Here is a 15,814-nt window from a genome sequence, read left to right as displayed (position 1 = left end):
GGAAACAGAAGAAGAATAGCTTTTTGGCATGACCCTTGGCCGGAAATTATACCCTTAAAGGGTCTCTTTCCAAGACTTGAATCCTATTGGTGTTGTCTTCGAATTTTGGGACTCCTCAATCGCTTTTTGGTCCATTAATTTTAGAAGGCTGTTAAAAGAAGAAGAGTGATGATTTTCAAACTCTCATTGGCATTGTTTCAGCAAAAAGTAATTACACAATTGCTGATAAACGAAGTTGGGAGCTAGAAACTAATGGAATTTTCACGGTCAAATCCCTTGTAAATCATCTCTTCAAAGCTTCCCCTATTGGGAAAAGTTTGGAAACTGCACTATGGAAAACTAAAAGTCTCAGGAGGATTAATATCACAATTTGGATAATGCTTAATGGCCTTTTCAATTGTGCAGCTGGGATGCAATTGAAGCTTTCCTCTCACAGCCTTTCTCCACATGTTTGTCCCCTTTGCTTGGCAGATTTGGAAGACCTACTGCATTTGTTCTTCCATTGCAGCTATGCTGAAAACTGTTGTTATCTCTTATTTGAATGTTTCAATATTAGTTGGAGTTTTGGTAATATATTCAAGGATAATGTGGAGCAGCTGCTTATCGGTCCCACATTTAAAGAAAAACCAAGGTTGATTTGGACCAATGCAGGGAAAGCTTTGTTAGCAGAACTGTGATTTGAAAGAAATCAACATGCATTTCATGATAAAGCTTCACCTTGGATGGTCCGCTTCGAGATTGCCTGGCTCAACGCTTCTTCATGGTGCTTACGGTTGGCAAAAATGCCTGCGGGGTCGGGTCCCCTCGACGGGGCGGGGAATCCTTGATTTGACTGGGGATGGGGTCAAATCGGGGACCCAAAACGGGCCGCCAAACCGGGGACGGGGCAGAGATGGGGAGGGTATCCCTGCCCCGAATAATTTTTTTTAATACGTATATTTATTTATGTGTATATATGTTTACTTATATTTGTATATATATATATATATAACAGTAGCTCTAAAGCTATTGTTTTTGTTTTCTCTTTTATTTATTTTATTTTATTTTTTTTAAAATTTCATTTCATTATAAAATTAATTTTTAACTTTTTATTAAATTTTAAAATAAAGAATTGTTAAAATGTTTTTTATTATTAATTTAAATAAATAGAATAATAATAATACCAAATTGTTACCTAAAAGGTGTACCATTTTAATATAAATACAAAAATTTATTGATTTTAAATAAAAAATAATGAAAAATAAAAAAATAATAGACGGAGAATTTTTCCCCGCGGGGACCCGATCCCCGAACGGGGATTTCCCGACCCCGACCCTGACTCCTCAAAATGGGGAATGGGGTGGGACGGAGATTAAAAATCCCCATGGGATTGCATCTCCGGCCCCGCCCCGCCTCCTGTCTCTTATACACATCTAGATGTGTATAAGAGACAGGTTCTCCCTTGCCAAAGCTTTCGAAGACTTTTCCATCCAAGACATCAGTCTCAATCGGAAGGCTTTCATCTTCCATTCACTATAGTTTATTCTGTTATCATTGCCTTTTAATGCAGGCTATACTTTGTTGTAGTCGTCTACTTTTAGCTTATGAGTTTTGTACTGTTTCATTTCTGATCATATATTTTCTTGTATCGGATCCTATTTATTCTTGGAATCTAGCTTTTGGATTGTCTCGATTGTATTGGAAATGATGAGAGTGCTAAAGAGACTTCAACCTAGTATCCAATCAAGTAAAGTTTTGTCTCTTCATTGTATTGTTATTCTCGCTTTGTATTGTCTCATTTCATTATCTTAATGAAGAGGCTCGTTTCCTTTTTAAAAAAAGAGATCAAATCTATAGACACAAAGGAAAGCATGTTGATGAATTCTTATCTTTTTATGATGTGGTGCATCAAATTCTGAATGATATTTGTTTAGGAATACAACACTATGCAGCTGATTAATGAAATAAAGATATTCTTTTAGGAAAACCCTGATTTAAGCCATATAGAACTATAATGAGCTACTTATACAGTAATTCTTTCCATACAAAATAATGCTCGACTACTTGGGTTGTTGCCAAATGTTAATCTTGTCTGCTTCCTTTGTTATTAATGAGGATCAACATTTTCTGTCATTTTGTTTATCACTGATTTTTATTTTCTGTTCTTTTTCGTTAATTTTATGCTGCAGAACCTACGTTGTTCTTACCTTCCTTAGTACGTCTTGTCTACTCGTCTAGTGATAAAGTTCTAGCTTCAGCCAGGGAGGCTCTCATTGGGGTGCTCAAATGTCATAATGAGAACGTTGGAGTAATTTTTATGCTACTTGACTGTGTCAGGTATTTTGTTTGCCTACCTCTGTTCCCTCTCCCTAATAAAATGAGAAGATGCATAAACCTGTGTGCATTTTACATCAACTTATAACTAATAAAATGAGAAGATGCATAAACTTATATGCATTTTATATCAACTTATAACTTATCATTGTTAAGATCAAACCGGGTAAAAATGGAAGAATAATTTTCTTTATTGAGAATCTTGCATACAGTGTGAGATATTTGGATACACCTATTGATCCCCTCGGCTTCTAGTTTACATGGATTATTACGTCTCATTGTAATTCAAGTATTAGCCTCTTTTCATTATATCAATGAAAAGTTTTGTTTCCGTTTAAAAAACAAGTAATCCTGGATCTATAGAAAATTTAATGTTTTAATTTCGAGTATTTTTTTTTGTTCGTGAATGATAAACTAAAACTGATGTTAGCGGGTCACACCTTGTATTTGGCATACATTACTAAAAGCAAATTAAATATTAGGTTTCAGTATGAAATAAACAAAGTTGGGATGCCCTCATCTAAAAATGCCACAAATAAAATTTATCCGTATTGGCTATGGCAATAGATGTCGTTTGAAGGCAGGAGTTGCTTTATGCTTCTTTGTTTGAGTTTGACTATTCGTCGAAAAAAAATAAAGACCTTCGCTTTCTGTAGCCCTGTCAATCATCTTCCTCTTTTGTGAGTTTATGAATGGATATAAGGTTACACAATAATTTGGGAACATTTATGAATTAGATAAGGTTAAGAAAGAGGAAATTTTGATGTTACCAACACAGGTCATGATAGAGTAAGAACCATCTACAATTCTTACCTTCTTATTTCCTGCACATGGCTTATAAGAACAAAATATACTAAGCAACTAGTCATATGGTCGGTAGCTCTTGAGTCTATTATCTATATATATATATATTTTAATTTTTAATTTTTATAAATTATATTTTAAAGTACAATTAAGGGACGAAAAGGAAGACATTATTTTATTTGTTTGGACAAATGAACAAGATGGAGTTGATTGGCTGGACGGTGGCACGGTTAGCTTTGACCATCACCATTTGTTATGGAGTGAATTGAGTTGCAACAAATTTGACTTGTTGACCTTGAGAAGTTTCAATTGCAGTGTGAAGAGCTCGTTTAACCTTTAGGGCCTGTTTGGGGGCCTATATGTGGGGAGAGACATAGCCCCTATATCACTGTTTGACCCATTGATATATCATCTCCCCTTTTCACTTCCTTCAACATGTGCATAGTAACCCTCATTTAACAACTCTCTTAGCTTCTCCACCCCCACTTCCTATATCTCCTCCCTTCTCATACCCGATCATCACTCTCTCCTCCCTTCTTATGGCCCACTTACGTTTTTATTTCTTTATTCTTTTCTTGACTTTATTTCATTATACTTCGGATGTAATTTTTTTCCCACTATATCCATTTTATTAAGAAATCATGGTATTTCAATCTAGTTCCATGTACCTATTTTTTACCTTCAGTTTACATACATTGTTTTTTCCTCCAGTGTCCTATGATAGAGTATATTAATAATTTATTATCTATAAATTATGTCATTCAAGTTTTCATTTTTATTTGCTTAGTATATCAATTATTTATTTGTATAATGCCCATTAAAAAATCACAATATTTTTAATTAAATCTTTGTACACAATTTTTCTAAAATAAAAAAAATCGATCAATATTCAAAATTTACTATTTTATTTTATTTTATTTTTTATTCAAATCTACTATTCAAAAAGCCAAAGCCCATATAAAACCTCAACATTTAAAACTCATCTATGAATATATTATGAGAAAAACATGACCATTCATAACCTTTTAGTTTTCGATAATTTTTTAAAATTAAATTTATAAATACTATTTTCACTCGTTTATTTTTATATACCATTTCAATTGTTATTTTTATTTTTTTATTTGTCTTACTTTTGAAGACTCTCTTCAAAAACTCAAGTCATGATTGAAAAGTTATATATATATATATATATATATATATATAGTATTAAAAAGTGGAAAAGTGTTTTAGAAAAAGAGTTGGTATGTTCATCCCTGACTTAGAATTAAATTTCGTATTTTTAAATGTTGGTATTTTGTTGACTATTTACGATTAATCTTAAATTTTGACTGAGTTTGAATAATAAAAAATTATTTAAAAGACAATAATTGAATACAAACAACTGAATCGATACTGTAATTGAATTATAAGATTAAAAAAAATAGTGTTCATACAGGCGAATTATTTTAGAGTACAAAGAACTGAACCAGATAACACTGACATATGAACTCAGATAACATAACTCTACACCCCAAACACAAACATTAGAACTCCCCAAACATCAGAACTCCAGACATTCTATATCATCTCAGCGCCCCAAACAACCCCTTAGTTCCTAGTAAGAGGTTTATCGTGAATCTTCCAACACATTCCTCTTCATAATTTTGGGTCAGCTTTCCTCAAGTTAAACCTCATAGAACGATTCACATATGGAAGGTAGAAGGCGAAAACCAAGGATTCAGCCTTTTACTCTTATTGTTATAAGTAAGCTTTTCTAAAAAATTTCACCTTAATTAATGCTGATGAAACAATCTAAAAGACTTAAGGTATGTGTATATATTTGGTCAAGGCCTCCCAAATAATGCCCAATGGCTTCAAGAACTGAAATTTTCCAGAAAGGCAGTGGCAGATTCTTGATGGAAATCCAACCTCCATAGCTGCTGACGACCTTTGGAAGAGAATGTTCCGACTTGGACGGCTTGAACTTAAGACGAAATTTCCTGAATTTGCCCCATTGGCCATTTGCAAATTTGGAATCAGTTTTCTTGTTACACATAATTAAAGCTTTATCATCCAGAAATGGATTGATTACAATGGAGGCCTGAAAGAAGTCTTCAAGAGTGGTCTCAATTTCAGCCCAAGAGTAAAACCCCATCAATCTTGTTACTACTAGCATGGAATTGAAATTCAGATAGCATATCCTTTTCCTTCTTGACCCAAAATGACGAAGCTTGAGGGAGGGACTTATGGAAGTGCGCGTTTTTTATCTTGCTCGAGTGTTCATCACATCATTTGATTTTAACTTCAACATATGATTTTGATTGACTCTTTACCTGAGAGTCACTTGGAGAGTCTTCGAGCTGCTGTGATGTAAACCATATGAGTGTTTTTATTCAAATGATTAAAACCTTGTCCATACAAGAGAAGGGATTCTCTATTTATAGAGAATAAGTGTGTGATAGGAGTAACTAATTCTAAATTTAATATTTGACCCTCAATCCAATTACATCTATTCTATCCCTCCCATGAAAAAAACCCGTTCTTGAGTTTTTTAAAGCAAAAATGAAGGTAAAAATAAAACAATAAGCCTTAGAAAATGTACAAACATCCACTTTGCAAGTTTGAAGAAGAGCCAATTGGGGATGGGAATTTTGTATTTCAATGGATTTGGGTGTGGGTTGTAATGCAGATTTCATGATAAAAGGATGGATTTCAAAGATTTTAAATTGGCATCGGGGTTGGGTTTGATTTTGGGTCAAAATGTATGGGTCATAGGTTAAAAAATCCAAATTTTTAGGAAGTAGGTAGTGGACCGATGAGTTGGGTCAAGAAAAAGAAGTTGGGTGGGAGAATTGTGAAATCGGTTTGAAATTTGGGTGAAAATTTCGCGAAACCCTTCACCTCGCAAAGTTGATTCGTCTTCTTTTTCTTCCTTGTGTATGACTGCGAATGGAGTGTGCATCTTGCCTCCAATTGCAAACGGTTTGCATAGGAGCTTCTGATGATTTTCTCTGTTGACCATGAGGTTTCCTTCTCCTTCCTTCTTTATTGGAACTTTCGGTTCAGCCATGTGACCTTCTTCTACTTCCTTTTTCATCAGAATGTTTGAACTGACCTCCTTTGTGTTGCCGACGATTTCGTTCGAATATTCAAATCTTTTAATTCGATTGTTTCCCTTTTCTTCCTTGTCGTCGATTTTCACTTCCAAATTAGGTTGTGTAAGTTCCAATTTAGAAATAGTTTTGCTGTTTTCATTCCCACATGTGATTTCTTATTCTTTGCAGTTTATATTGGAATATTCCCACTTCTTTGAGTTAATTTCTTCCTCATCTTCTTTACTCGGTTCGTCTTCTTCAACTTGAATCTCATTTTCCTTGTCTTCCTCGTTGGAGTCAACACTGTATTTATGATGTCGTCGTTGGCGATCCAGAAATTTTGGTCGTTCTTGAAATTAAAAAATATGGATCTTGGACGTTTCTTAGTGAAATTTGTTGTTGTAAATTCAGACCATTTCTTTCTTGAAGGTAATTGCTGATTCTTGGTTGAGTCTCTCCAATTCGTGGTAGCGAACGAAGGTCGTTTTGTATTTGATCGAGTGTTGAGAACATGCGTTTAGCTAAATGATAGATATCATCCATAGTGTTTTCGATTGGCCGCAAGCGTCGGGTCAATACCTTTGGTGATATGGTGGTGGTTTGTTCCGTCTCTTTGAGGGTTGTCACAGGGTTACTATCGGTAGGCCTTCTTCCCGCCATCAGGTCCAAGTTGGACCTGTTTCTTGGAGCTCTGATACCACTTGATGTAAGCCAAATGAGAGTTTTTATTCCAATGATTAAAATCATGTCCATACAAGAGAGGGGGTTCTCTATTTATAGAGAATAAGTGTGTGATAGAGGTAACTAATTCCATACAAGAGAGGGGGTTCTCTATTTATAGAGAATAAGTGTGTGATAGAGGTAACTAATTCTAAATTTATTATTTTACCCTCAATCCAATTACATCATGCTGTGCATTGAAGTGAGAGGTTTGAGGGATGTGTGGGACGATTTCCAGACTTTCTGAAATCATTGTTGCAAAAGAATGCCACCCCTGTTTATTTCCACCAGCTGGAATATGTATATTCATTGTACATTCATTCTTCCCCTTGAAGATGGCCAAAAACCATATTCAATGAACCAACCTTCTTTTGCTTTGAACTTTGCAGTACGGTGGATGCCTCGATCTACTTTGTTTTTTTCGAAGAAAAATCTTGAGGATTGTCCTTTAATATCTTGTGAAAATTCTCTTTCAAACCTTCCATCATTTAGGATGATAAGTATACAACCTGTTTACCTTCCACATCTTCCACGAGAAAGACGAATTCAACTCGCCATGCACAAAAATGCTGATCATCTGAGATGCTGATGAAAGTAGTCGCCGGAGCTACAGCTGAATGGAACGGAGGAGGCCGCCAAAACTAAGGGATAAGAGAGAGGGGATGAGGGAGGAGAGACGAGAGAGGAGTGAGGAGAGTCTATAACCATCTGTAATTATCATTTCAAACAAAGGCTTGTGACAAGTCTCCAAATCAAATCACTCACATACAAGTGAACTACAATCATGAGCATTGTTTTCCTCTTTATGTTTGGAAGAAAATATCTTTTCCTTTTGGTAAGGGTACTTTTGACAATTTTTCAGATGATTGTTCATAGTCTCAATACCATTTTGCTTAGAATGACATGCACAAATAACTCCACGATATTTACATTTAGCGTAAGGGTCCTTAGGATTACCTTTTAGCCTCTCAAAATGATTCTAAACCATAGATTGTTTCACAGTCCTCTGCTTTTTTTTTTTTTTATGGTGGATTTGGAGCTTCATCATTTTCTGATTCAACCTCAATGGTAGTCTTATTTTTTTTTCTTCGGCTGATTTTTTTGAAGTATCAATATCTTCTACATTTACTGAAGCCATATTTTCTCTACAATCAAAATAAAATAGCCATTTAGCCCAATCTCACAATTATCACAAGTCACAACCAACTAGTTCACGATTAAATCAGAAGAGTCTAACTTTCTACAATAAAAAGAGAAGCAAAAAATGGCCAATAGACCTCAAAAAGATATAGCAAACAGAACATTTCTAAGTTCTAAAGTTTCTAACTTTCTAAATCAAATATGGTAAATACTCACAAACCAAAAGTGCCTAATACCCATGAAACAAATACAAAACTAAGTCATAAGGGCCTTAAATGAAAAAAGGGACAAAAAGCAAACACAACTAAATTAGAAATGCCCAATACTCATGAATGCACCGTTGTCGTCGAGGTGGGTGGAAATTGGGACTGTCTCTTATACACATCTAGATGTGTATAAATTACAAGTTGGTTGGTCGGTCGGTTCTCGACCAACCCAACAATCCCGACCGACTGCTTCTCAGTTTGTTTTTTTGCAAACCAAAGCTGACCGAACCCTCCATCTCCCCCGACCGACCGACGTTGGTTTGCTCAGTTCCAGTCAGTCGGCTCGATTTTTCAGCCTGTCATGCTTACCCCTACCGAACACAATTTCTTTGGCAGAACCTTCTACCCAAATTGAAAATGAAGTTCAAAATGATCTATTTGATGATGGGGTAGGGGGTCTTGAACAAGTTAAGGTAGATGACAAAAGTCTTGTGTGAACCGAAAGTTCCTACAAATGTTCCACTTAGGAGATATCTTTTAGAGATCTATGTTCGTCGTTGATAAACATGTGTTATTAACTTATGAAAGAACCTAAGAGTTTTGCTTTCGTTAAGCAGATAACTTGAACATAATTTTTTTTTTTTATAGTGAACAGAACCCATTTTCTTTCTTATGTTTGGAAAAGTATACACCGTACTTTCTTTTTGTCTGATGGGCTCTCTTACTCTCGTTTTCTATTAATTCATTTTTCCCATGAAAGTTTGGTTTCTCTTTTGAAAATTACGATAGTAATTCTCTTGTTTCTCTTTGCAGTGATTTTGCCCAAAACACAGTTCTTCTAAATACAGGGGGTAATGGTCAAGGTAAATTTTCAGATTTATAGCGGATGCATAGCATTTCACCTGTTGGTTGTGTTCAACTCCCAAGTGGGATACTTTTATATAGCAGATGCATAGCATTTTAAATTTTTCTTGGTATTGTATTAGGTGTACATCGGTCGGTCGGCGACCAAACATGTCAGTTTTTTTTTTTGTGTTAAAAAAGGCAACATATTTAAATCAATCATGTAGTAGGTTTGGAAATTAGACAACATAAAAAAAAATAATAAATCAATATTAAAGTAGTAGGCTTGGGTTTGGGTTGGTGGTAGTGGGTTTATTTTTTTACTTTCTTTTTTTAAAAAAATAAAAAAACTAATATATATATTGGTCGGTCGGTTGATTTTGCAAATTTTTTTATAGGAAAACCGAATACCAACTGACCGACCCTTTAGCCTCGACCGACCAACCTTAATTTGGTCGGTTTCAGTCGGTCGGATCGGTTTTTGGTGCCTTTATATACACCCCAAATACTTACATGACTTATGTGGAAGGCTCTGATTTATGTAATTTATGCATCTTCTCATAAAAGTACCATTGAAAATTTTGATTGAAGTGTAACTTTAATTGTATAGTACATAAAAAAACAAAGTAGCAAAATAAAAGTAAGCATACTAGTTTCCAACTCCTGGTTAAATAATTTTGCACCCCAAACGTTGATATTTAACTCCACAAACAAGTTAACTCTCCAAACTAAACAACTCTTGATATAATAACTCAATTCACCGCTCCAGACGCCTTCTTATTCTAACCTTTGATCATTCGTTGTAATCTTCATTTGTTTCAAGTATTTTCTATATAAAAGAATTTGGGGATTGGAGTTGAGAATTAGAAGAATGGAGAAGTGAGGGCCAGAGAAGTGCATAGAAGATTTCAGTTTGATGCCTCTCTTTGTGTTGTCAACTCTACATTTTTCATATGTACTTTAATTTCTTGCGCTTGATTATTAGGTTGGATTTCACTTGAGTTGGGTGGAATTAGTTAAAATAATCATTCCCTTGTTTGGTCCACATACTTCACAAACAACATGGCATGAAATAATTCAATTCTACCAACTTCAACAGTGTGCTATTGAACTCTACATATTTATCAAGGAACTTTATTGTCCTCTTTTCCTCCCTCCAATATGTTTGCAATAACTCCTTCATAGAAAAGGAGAAAAAAAAAGAAAAAAAAAAGAGATAATTATATAAAAAAAGAGCATGTACTTGAAAATTAGGCCAAGGTGAGCTCCTTCACTCAAATACCCTACAAGGTTAAATCAAAGCACAAAAAAAATAGGTGTTGCAGCGATCTAAGAAGGTTTTCTATCTTCTCTCTCCTCTCCCCTCTCCTCTTCCCATTCTTCCTTCCTCTCCTGTTGTAGCTTTTCTCGTCAGCGCTCCTTTAGCTCGTTCAAGCACTCACGACTCTATCTTCAGCAATCTCCCCTCTTTCGGTTTTGGTGCAAGATATGGAAGTGGAAAGCTACAAGGTGAATGGCTCTTTTTTCTGCATTTGGTTTGACTCAGACTGGTATTATATTGAAGGTATGGAAGTCAACAATGTTCTTCCTCTATCGAAGACACATTTTCATTGCTTTGTGGAGCAAATTACAGAGCTTCTTCAGGGTTCAAGTAATCGTTATTTTCTAAGAAATGATCGCAGGGGCAACAAGGCTTTCAAGTTGAAAGATACCTCCGGTTTGGTTCTCAGATGCATTGTGTGGCTGGTTTCAGGGGGCCGATTCTATATTCATATTCTAGTAGGGTCTTTGTAGTAGGGTTGGCAATCCTTTTTGGGAATGATTAATGGTTTCTTGAAGAAAAGCGAGCTTGTTGTACGACATACTTCGCAGAGGAAGACGTTGGAAGTTTCTCAGGTCACCTTGTTACCCTCAAAGCCACCGTCTTTAAAAGGTCACAATATTAGCTATGTGGATATAGTAAAGAAAAAAAGCAACTCGCAAAAGCAACTCGCAATCCTTTGTTTCACTATCGAAAAAATAGAGCATGGAAAATGTGAAGAGAAACCCTCGACCACAAGCTTGTGTTTTAGAACCACGGCGAACCCTCGGACGAGCTATCTAAGATTTGGGGGGATACTTTTTTGTTTGAAATCACGGATCGTGGGTTTCATTACTTTTCTTCCATTCCTTTCTCTCATAAGTCAAAGGATATCGAATGATTGATTCACCTTGAGAGCATTAACCCCATAGAGGAGGAATTCATTTTGCATGCAGAAGAATTATGACATCTTCAAGGGAGATTTCAGTAATCTATGGATTATATCAAGGTTGTTTGTGTTCAATGATTGGAAGGAGATTAGTAAATTATTAGAAGAGTACTTTCAATCCAAAGTTATTATCAATCCTTTGTTTGCTGATAATGCTCTGATTATTATGGAGTAAAATTGGTTTTTTTTTTTTTTTTTTTTTTTTTAACGGAAACAAAAATTTTCATTGATATAATGAAAAGAGTCTAATGTTCAAAGTACAAGAAACAGAAGAACGACTACTGACTGGGCTCTCTCCTATCTCCTCTTTTACCTTGCCCTTTGACCTACTTCTCCCTGTCCGATCACCTTCTAACCATCGCCGATAAGCCTTCATCTTTCTCCAACCTACTTCTCCCTATCCGAACACCTTCTTACTGTTGTCTTCACCTTCCTCTGGCCTTTCATCTTCCGAATCAATTGAGATAAAATGTTGTTGCATTTTAGACTGTTTCTTCAGCATGTGGCAAGATGGTAATGGTTTTTGGGTGGAAGATATGAAAAGAGGTCAGAAAGTTTTCTTATCAATGATTATGGCACAGTGGCTCCACACCAGCTTGAAAAGGCTTTTTGAGTAGTCCAACTTTTGAGTTCGTACTTAAGGAAAGAGTAGATCAATGTGTTATTCGTCTTGCTAAATTTCGTGACAAAGAGCGGTGGTTTGTGGAGTGTACGGTATGGCCTTCAACAGGAGGAAGGAAAAACATCCACATCCTGTATGGAGATGGCAAATCCGATTGGCAAGAATTTAAAGAAATGGTTAGTTTTGGTATTTATGGCCCCCTGGAATCCCCTGTTCAAATGAATGAGCTTCAACATCCTTCAAGTAGTTGCAAGTTACAAGCAACCTGCATCCACTCTCCATCCTCAAAAATCCAGAAAGCAAGCTTTGCAGAAGTTTTGACGAACAAAATGGGACCTTCCAGCAATGTTATCTCCTTGCATAATCAGAAGACGGTGAAAAAACAGAGTTCTTACCCTGTTTATTTAAAGGAAAAACAGAGCAATAGTTTGTTTTGGGTGCAAAAGAACCTTGAAGGGTTAGAGAAGACTTTAATAACCTTTGGATTATTACAAGATTATTTGTGTTTATTTGTCTTTAATAACCTTGAGTTTTAGGACGACCAAGGACAAAGTGAGCCATTATTAGGACCCCTTAAAGAAAAGCTCTGATACCAATTATTTTTTATGTATCTAGTTTAAAATACTTAGTCTGTTTTTTTAAAATTTCTGTTACTTTTGTTATTTAACCAACTACCTAGGTAACTAGTTCCAGCTGTATAACTGACCTTGCCCATAAATTAAGAGGCTGGGTTCTAAATTAATAAAATAATAGGTTTTTTTTTTTTTTTTTTTTTTTCCAATTTCCTTTCGTCGGCTTACATCAATCTTCAAATGGGCAACCTAGTTTAAGTAAGGAAGTGGAATTCTTAAGGGAATATGGGTTTTGGACCAGAGGGGAGGTGCTGGAAACATGGAAAATTAACCACGTGAAGATCCATAAAAATAGACGAAGGGGGCTTAGTAGGCTTGAATTTAACAATGACATTGAGGCGCATTTGTTAGAATGGCAGAAAAGGAGCTGGAATATGGGCTGGAGGGGCCGGAAGCTCATGGGTAATTTTAAAGAAATGGTGAAAGGGCCCAAAGGCTGAACTGGTTTGTGGTCCAAAAAGTTGTTAATGATGGTCACGTGCCTAGTGAGGAGAAGGAAGATTATGGAAGTCTATGGGGTATTGGGCTGTCCAATGGGCTGAATGCAAGTGAAATGACTCAAGTCCAATTGATTTCCAAGGCTAAAGAGAGACAAATTCTTCCAACAGAGCTGGTAGTGGGTTCCGTGTTTTAGAAGTGTGAGAAGGAAAGTAATTTGTAAGCACACCGTGAGGACAATGTGTCTTCGAAGGGCGGAGTATTGTAAGACCCCTAGTTATATAAATAATAGGATTATTAGTAGAATATTAGTACGGTTATTTGTTGGGGCATATTAGTAAATAGTTAGTAAGTTGGTTAAGTGTTTTTGGTACAAATAGAAAGAGAGGGGTTGGAGAAAGAGAAGAATTTTTTGTGAGAATTTCTTAATTAGGAATTTGGGAGAGGATTCCTCAGCCCTCTAAAATGTGCTGAGGTATATAGTAATTTCTTCATGATATTGCAATATAATTCCATCTTTCAGTTTTTTTTGTTTGTTCTTTATATTCTTGAGTTTGTTCTTGTTAAGAGGGATTCTAACACAAGGATACAACACTTGAACTTTCTAAGCCATCCTCTATTTCACAAAAGTTCTCGAGACTACCGAAGCCATTTCCTAAGCACTTCTCCAGGAAAAAGAAGTCGATATTTAAGTCAATTGTAGCAATTACCAACCTAAACTTATTGGAGGCTCGTTGTGTCCATGCTCAAGTTCCTGATCTTTCCAAGAGGTCAGTTTCTCTCTCCCCTCCCTCCTTTAAACGTTTCCAACACTCTGTTTTCAATATCCCTAACTCTACCCTATGCAAACCTTCAACGTCTCATCAAAAGAAGAATATTGAATTCGATATTAAATCCACTTTTAGTATAAGCAGTGCAGATTCAGTGTTTTGGGGCTGAAGTGGAATCAGAGCAAGTTGCCCGTTTTGGGGATGAATGCAATGCTCTGTTTAACAATGATGTTGATTTGAAAAGTGGTAAGGCGGGTGTTTCCTCTTTTTCTCCACTGCACCCTTCCGAAATCCCATCAAATTTGAAGTCCATAGTTGAAGATTCTGGTCTAACATTGGGCTGACTCTGCTTTGTTTGACGAGTTAATTGAGTTTTTGTTTCTTAGTCTCGGCCTGAAGATTGTCTCCTGGAATACAAGAGGACTGAGGGATGCACCCAGACGATTGGGTCTTAAAAGATTTCTTAAAGAACATATTTCGGATTTGGTTCTAATCCAAGAATCAAAGAGAGATGATTTTAACATATTTCAGACTTGGTTCTAATCCAAGAATCAAAGGAGCTCTAAAGACATTGGATGGACTTAGGTGGATTCCTTTGGAAAATCGGGTGGTATCTTGACCTTGTGGCTACTCTTTATCAGTTAAATGCACAATGGTTTGCAAAAAGGTTTCCTGGGTCACTAATGTGTATTGGCCGAATGACTATAAAGAAAGGAGATTTGTATGGCCGGAACTATCCTCCCTTTCCTGTTGTTGCTTGGAACCTTGGTGTATGGGTGAGATTTTAACATAACCTGTTGGGCTCATTAACGATTCCCTTTGGGAAGAGTTACAAAAGGTATGAGGATGTTCAACAACTTTATAGAATCAGCCAATCTTATGGAAATACCTCTCTCAAATGGGAGGTATCCTTGGTCATGTGAAGTTAGTTCAGTCTCCCATTCTCTTATTTATCGTTTTTTTTGTTACTAAAGAGTGGGATGAAGCGTTTGAAAACACAAGAGTTAACCGGAAAGCTCGTACAATTTCTGATCAGTTTCCATTGTTGATGGAGGCCGGTTTGTTGAGTTGGGGACCCTCACCCTTTCGCTTTTGTGAGAGTTGGCTGCTATAAGGAATGTTGTCGAATCATTAAAAGAGCTTTGAGTGGAAGTAGAATCAATGGCTGGGCTGGTTCTGTTCTTAGTGCAAGATTGAGAAGGGTAAAGGCTGCTTTAAAAGTTTGGCATGTTGAATTTGAAGTGATGCAAAAAAGAATGGAAGAGGGGATTATAGAAGAAATTGAAAAGTGCGATGCCATGGCTGAAAATTGTAGTCTTTCTTCACTAGATTTTGATACCAGAATATCCTTGAAGGCTGATTTGGTGAATTTGTATAGAACGGTGGAAAGGAATCTAATCCAGAAAAGCAAGTTAAATTGGATTAGATTGGGAGATGAAAATTCCGGTTTCTTCCATCGGTTTTTAGCAGCTAGAAAAAGGCAGAATTTGATTACAGAATTGTTAAATGATCAAGGTGTACTGACCAATTTCTTTTGTGAGATTGAATGCCTAATTTTGGGCTTCTATGAGTCATTGTACACAAAATCTTCAGGGATTCATTACATTCCTATAAATTTTGATTGGCATTGTGTTACTTTAAATCAAAATGCTATGCTTACTGCTAGTTTATCCGAGAAGCTGAAATTAGATTGGCATTGAAGGCTTTCGGTAAGGGTAGCGCCCTAGGGCCTGATGGATTTACTGTTGAGTTTTTGTCAAATCCAGGAGAATTCCATATGTTTGATTCAAAAGAAAGAAGATGCTGTCTGTGTTAAAGACTTTAGGCCAATTAGCCTCACTACATCAATTTATAAGGTAATTGCAAAGGTACTTGCTGTAAGATTGAAGAAGGTAATGCCTACTACCATTGCTCTAACTCAAAGTGCTTTTATTGGGGGAGACAAATGCTCGATCCAGTTTTAATAGCCAATGAGGTGGTGGAGGAATACTGAGCTAAGAGAA

The 15,814-nt window shown here is 36.1% G+C and overlaps 1 protein-coding gene across 4 annotated transcripts in view; it reads left to right on the top strand.

Annotated features, from left to right (window-relative positions):
* The window catches only part of LOC120073376, a 75,065-nt gene that overhangs the window by 25,135 nt on the left and 34,116 nt on the right, over positions 1-15,814 (top strand). For all 4 annotated transcript variants that reach the window (XM_039026200.1, XM_039026198.1, XM_039026197.1 and 1 more), the window contains exons 12-13: positions 2,169-2,316; positions 9,071-9,120. In XM_039026200.1, coding sequence (XP_038882128.1) covers positions 2,169-2,316; positions 9,071-9,120 — 198 coding nt within the window. The remainder of the gene's footprint in view (positions 1-2,168; positions 2,317-9,070; positions 9,121-15,814) is intronic.

This window comes from Benincasa hispida, chromosome 3, assembly GCF_009727055.1.
Source record: "Benincasa hispida cultivar B227 chromosome 3, ASM972705v1, whole genome shotgun sequence".
In the NCBI taxonomy this organism is placed as follows: domain Eukaryota; kingdom Viridiplantae; phylum Streptophyta; class Magnoliopsida; order Cucurbitales; family Cucurbitaceae; genus Benincasa; species Benincasa hispida.
This window is presented reverse-complemented; position numbering and strand designations above follow the sequence as displayed.